We start from the raw sequence: 5802 nt of genomic DNA, 5'->3' as shown, positions 1-5802 counted from the left end.
GAGACCAAGGAGCCCATCAGAGGGGCCAGGTTCTGGTTCTGGTCCAGTCTGAAGCAGGATGAGGTTCTGGGACTTTGTAGTTGACCTAAAGCTCTGATCAGAGGAGATGTGGACCGTTCGATTCCCATCACAGGGAAGCATGTTGGCGGCAGCATCATGCTGAGGAGAGGCTGCTCTGGAAGCTGGTCAGAGATGATAGAAGGTGGATGGAACATCTTTCTGAGTTAGATCCCAGCTGTTTAGAATGGCCTAGTCAAAGTCCAGACCTCCTTCCACTCTGACTGAGCCTGAAGTGTTTAGAGGAAGTAGATGATCAGACGATGTTCCCAGGGGGTGGAGTTCTAGATCGGGGCGTGGGGCAGAACCAAGGGAGGATCAGCCTGGTTCTGTGTCTTCAGAGTTCTGGTGCTGATGGTTTTGTCTCTGATGGTTCTAAAGGTCGTGGTGTCTCCTCAGCGCCCCCATGGACTGGGTGTTTGTCATGAACCGGATGGGCTCTCAGGGCAGCTCCTCCTCCCAGCGGAGGCGGATGGTTCTGGGGGTTCTGATCCTCCTGCTGGTGGATGTCATCTGGGTGGCTTCATCGGAGCTCACCACGGTAAGGAGGTTCTGATCCCAGCAGTTCTCATCAGAAGGATCAGGACCTGCGAAACAATCCAAACACATTTCTGTAACTGATCCAACATGTCCTGCCCTCTGGTTTGCATGAACTAGTTCCGGAGCGGTACCGGACCCGGTACCACAGCTAGCCTCTCAGCATGTCATGTGTTTCCTCCTCTGCTGTTCTCTAGTACATCTTTAAGCAGCAGGAGTACAACAAGCCTTTCTTCAGCACCTTCACCAAGACCTCCATGTTTGTTCTGTATCTGCTGGGCTTCCTGCTGTGGCGGCCATGGAGGCAGCAATGCACCGGATCGCTGAGGCGTCACCAGTCTGCGTTTGTAAGTCTACATCGTCTCACAGTCACTAAGGGAACAATTTAAGGTTCTGCTGCAGGAAAAAAAGTTTGACAGACTAAGGATGGGCGGCAGCTTTACTTCTTCATCAGCTATTCATGATGAAGCAATGGTCCATTAAAGGCCTTTCTGTGGAACGGAGAAAAACAACAACGGCACCAAGGATGGTTTAGGCTGCCAGAACCATGAGGAATAATTAACGAACCCGAACAAAGAACCAAATATATCAGAGGTTCTTCAAATCCAAAACACCCAGAGAAGAAAACAGAACCACTGATAAACCTGTTGGGTTCTGGTCGGTCTGACTGAACAGGTACCAGGACTAGCTAAGCTTTGCTGCTAGCCCGACCTGGCTCAAGCTAGCAGTCAATCACCGTGGCAACCCATGTGGTAATGCTTTGGTGAAACTGAGTCCAGGCTAATGGGCGGTCTGGGTTTGGGTAGACAGACCTCTGCTTTCTGTCTTTGGAGTTAAACCTGTGAAAGACTATAAACAATAAGACATTTTTCCATCAGAGTTTGGTTGGATTGTTTTATATAAAAACAACCAAATGTTGAAGCTTCTAAAACCCTGACCCCCCAGGGTGCAGACCAGGAGGCAGAGTCCTAGTTTAACAGACCTCTCTGCAGCTTCTCTACTGTTACCCACTCTTTACTCCATCCAGACAGTGTCTTGCCCACGACCAAAATCGAATAAATTAGCAAAGATTCCCAAAGGAGTAAATCATGATAATCTAATTAAAATTAAAATAACTCCAATTGGGGGAAAAGTTAAATTGATTAAATGCGGTCTGTTTAACATAAGATCGCTTTCCTCTAAAAGTCTGCTAGTTAATGACTTGATTTGTGATAATCACATTGACTTGTGTTGCCTTACAGAAACCTGGCTGCAGCAAGAGGATTATGTGAGCATAAATGAGGCAACTCCTTCAAGCTATTTAAATTTTCACATCCACAGAAGTTCTGGGCGAGGAGGAGGAGTAGCAACAATCTTTCAGTCTGCTGATGAAGGTTCCCAGTCATCCAGGTCATAGTCACTCCGTAAAAGTTCAAAAAATATCCACTGGACTTGGTTTCCAAGATTTAAAGACGTTTCGCCACCTCTCTAGGAAGCTTTCTCAATTCGATTTAAATTTTTTGAACTTTTATGGAATCTTCCAGTCTGACTTACTGATTACTCCCAAAACAGTTAATACCTACAACTCTTTTGATCATTTAACCCTTAATTTCCCTGATCCAAATCGCAAAGCCAGAAAACCTCTTCTTTTTGTAACTTTGTATCGTCCACCAGGTCCTTACTCTGAATTTTTAGATGAGTTTTCAGAGTTCCTTTCTGATTTGGTATTAAATACTGACAGGGTCATCATAGTGGGAGATTTTAACATCCATGCTGACATTGAAGGCGATAGCTTAAGAGCAGCCTTTAATGCTATCTTAGACACTATTGGCTTTGTTCAAAATGTGAATAGTCCCACACATTCTCATCTTCATACTTTGGATCTTGTGCTGACATACGGCATAGAATGTGAAGAAATAACAGGATTTCCTCACAACCCTGTCCTCTCTGACCACTTTCTAATAACCTTCAGGAGGTATTCCCTTTGATCTCCTCCTCCATTTTAGATGTGATTAATCTATCTATGTTACAGGGATATGTACCTAAAGCTTTTAAGGTTGTTGTAATTAAACCTCTGCTTAAGAAACCGTCTCTTGACCCAGATGACTTGGTCAATTATAGACCTATATTCAATCTTCCTTTATGATCTAAAATAGTCTTTGTTACAGTGATATGTACCAAAGGCTTTTAAGGTTGTGGGAATTATCATGTTTTAAATTTTTTTTATTTATAAATTTTTTTACAGTGTCCTGTCTGGCAATGAGGCAATAAGAATAATTGTCTTGATGCCAAAAAGAGCCCAACAGATTTTACTTTCACCAGTGGAGCAGTACGGCTATCGCCATAGTGTTCTGCTGGATTTATGCATATAAAAAGCTTTATTATAATTATTCAGGGAGTTTTACAGATTATATGGACACTCCAATGGAAGTAGAACAGGAAAGAAAAAACAGAAAAAAAGGAGAAAATATGAAAGAGGAGATAAAAGGGAGATAATAATAAAACATTTTCAGGCTGCTTCATCACCTGCGAAGAGATGGAAAAAAAACAGAACAACCAACAGATATAAGAGATACGATAAAGTATCACCTAGATACTATTGCTGAGTGAACTTGTGCATGTAAAGTTTATCCAAAGGAAAAATGCTCAATAGTGGTTGTGGAGAGCCAAAGAGGCGCCCCCCCAAAGCACTGAGGTGAGCGCTGGGAGACCCAAAGCCCCAGGCGCCCAGAGGGACCCCAAGAGCAAGGGCACCAAGGAGGGGCCAGCCCAGGAAATCCGACCCCCATCAAGGGAGGAGGAGAGACGGCCCCGAGGAAGCCCCCCAGCCACCACAATGTCGGAGCCACCCCGAAGTGAATCCGGCCCTGGGCGCCAGGGATCCGAGGCCCCTCCCCCCGGCAGGAGCCCAAGCCGGGCCCTGCGGAGAAACCGCCAGGAATGAGCCAGTAGCCACCCGGGCAACCACCCCCAAACCCCGAGCTCCACCAGTGCACCGGAGAGCCCAGGCGGGCCCGCCTGGGCTCTCCGGTGCACTGGTGGACTGGTGGAGCAATCAGCTGGTTTTCCTTAGAAAGCTTTGAATCAATCTGACTGGATGATCTTGTTGAATTGTTTCTATAAAGTGACCTGAGATGACAGGATGTGAATTGAACTAGAAATAAACTGAATAGACGGGTTAGTTGTAAAGTAGCTGGTTGGGTTTTAACTCTGTATGTTTTGCAGTTTGCAGATGCTGAGGCTCACTTCGCTCCTTGTGCCGCCGACAGCCCCGTGAACGACTGCTTGGTACGTAGTTTACCTGCAAACAGGTGAGCTCAGGGTATCAGTTTAACGTGGTTGGATAAATAATTTCCGTCACATCCATTCTATTATTGACTCTAATATTGATTTATGAATTCTGATTTTCATTCATTTACTTTATAAAGTATTCACTCTGCTGCGTTCACACCAAACACGATCTGGGCGTCAAAAACGCTTAAACGCAGAACTTTGGATGCTGGTCAAAGTCGCTTCGCAGTCTGGACCCTCGCCTCTCTGGTTGTTTATCTGCTCTGTTCTGTAGCTTCCAGCTAGAGAGCAGCGCGGCTTTATTTACTTTATGAGCGGGTAAAATCGTTTTAACGCGTTTTTAAGTGAGAAAGTCCACCTCCAAACATCCTCTGTTCATCAGTTCATCAGGATTATAATCCCACTCTAATCTGAGTTCTGTTGTGAGCTCCAAACCTCCAGCATCCCGCCGGGAGGCGGCGCTGGGAATCCCCGCTGGAAGCTCTCTGCCTGTGGGGGAGTTCCTGCTGCCGCTCATAGCGGCTGGAAGTGAATAGAAAGAGTTTTTAATGTTTGTGGAGAGGCAACAATACATTCAACTTCATATACAATGTTGGACAACCGTGTCCATAGAGTGGTATTCTCCTTGCGTCTGTAGTCGCTCCATTTTTCCCATTTAACAACAAACTTGTCCTCCTGCAATCTCAGTCTATTTGTGAGTTTCTCCATTACAGAAATCTTTACTACAATACTCATCCATTGCTCCACCGCGGGGGGTGGGGGGTCTTGTCTATACCATAGTTTTGTGATGGTTTTCCTTGATGCTGAAAGTAATATTTTTAGCAGGTATTCATCATCCTTTTGAATTACATCGTGTGTCAGGCATCCCAGATACAGTGTTTTACATGATCTGGGTATTCCATAACCCAATATGTTTTTCAAAATAAGGCAAACATTATATTAGCTTTTGACAAGGCCAGAATATGTGCGTGTGGCCTACACCAGTCTGGCCACAGAATCTCCAGCATGGCTGTGAACTGGATAACATCCTGGTCCTGATCTTTGGTGTTATAAAAAATTGAATCATGTTTTTTCAATTAAATTCCCTCCACACACGAGAGCAGGTGGCTGTGCACTGCATTTTACAAATTTTAAACCATTCCTTCTCGCTTATGTGTTCCTTCAATTCGTCCTTTTATAATGTATATTATTCTTTTATTGTGCTTCACTATTTTAAGCTATGTTCAGCACTTTGGTTTCAGCTGTTTTAAAGAGCTATTCAAATAAAGTTGAGGCTGATGATCAAGACACAGGAGGCTGGCCGGCTGACTGTTTTTATTTTGCGACATTGCTGCGGCACCTGTGGCCACTAGGGGCGCTAGAGGACCCCCCAGTGGCCAACAGTTAGACAGTGTGCCTTTAAATGAGATCAACAAATGCTAACAGGCTGCTGTCTCCTCTGCAGAGTGAGCCGCTTTATGTCCCGGTGAGGTTCCAGGATGCAGCTTCTGACCCTTATGACCGTTTACCTGCAGACGCTGAAGCAGGTGAGTACCGTCCTGCTCACCTTTCACTCTCTGAGATCTTCAGTATTACATGGCAGCTGATCCTCATCAGTGGGAGGAGCTCCATGGCAGCAGGAGGTAGAAGGAACTTTCATTAACAAGATCTGAATGTTAAAGAAAAGCTAAAAAAAGCTGATCATGTCACCTACTGACCATGTGATCGACCGACAGTGTGACCTATTGACCGTGTGACGAAGAGACCATGTGACCTAGCGACCGTGTGATCTAGTGAAAATGTGATCTACTGACAGTGCGATCTACTGACAGTGTGATCTAGTTACCATTTGACCTAGTGACCTAGTGACGGTGTGATCTAGTGACAGTGTGATCTAGTGACCGTGTTATCTAGTGACAGTGTGATCTACTGACCATTTGACCTAGTGACCTAGTGACG

General features: G+C 45.2%; 1 protein-coding gene across 1 annotated transcript in view; it reads left to right on the top strand.

The window, feature by feature from the left end:
- Positions 1–5802, top strand: part of slc35f5 (solute carrier family 35 member F5) — a gene marked incomplete at its 3' end in the record, with an annotated part of 15649 nt that overhangs the window by 2136 nt on the left and 7711 nt on the right. The window contains exons 2-5 of the mRNA XM_015402347.1: positions 457–598; positions 792–941; positions 3799–3861; positions 5309–5390. Coding sequence (XP_015257833.1) covers positions 464–598; positions 792–941; positions 3799–3861; positions 5309–5390 — 430 coding nt within the window. The remainder of the gene's footprint in view (positions 1–456; positions 599–791; positions 942–3798; positions 3862–5308; positions 5391–5802) is intronic.

This window comes from Cyprinodon variegatus, unplaced genomic scaffold (genome assembly GCF_000732505.1).
Source record: "Cyprinodon variegatus isolate N-32 unplaced genomic scaffold, C_variegatus-1.0 Scaffold1338, whole genome shotgun sequence".
NCBI lineage: Eukaryota > Metazoa > Chordata > Actinopteri > Cyprinodontiformes > Cyprinodontidae > Cyprinodon > Cyprinodon variegatus.
This window is presented reverse-complemented; position numbering and strand designations above follow the sequence as displayed.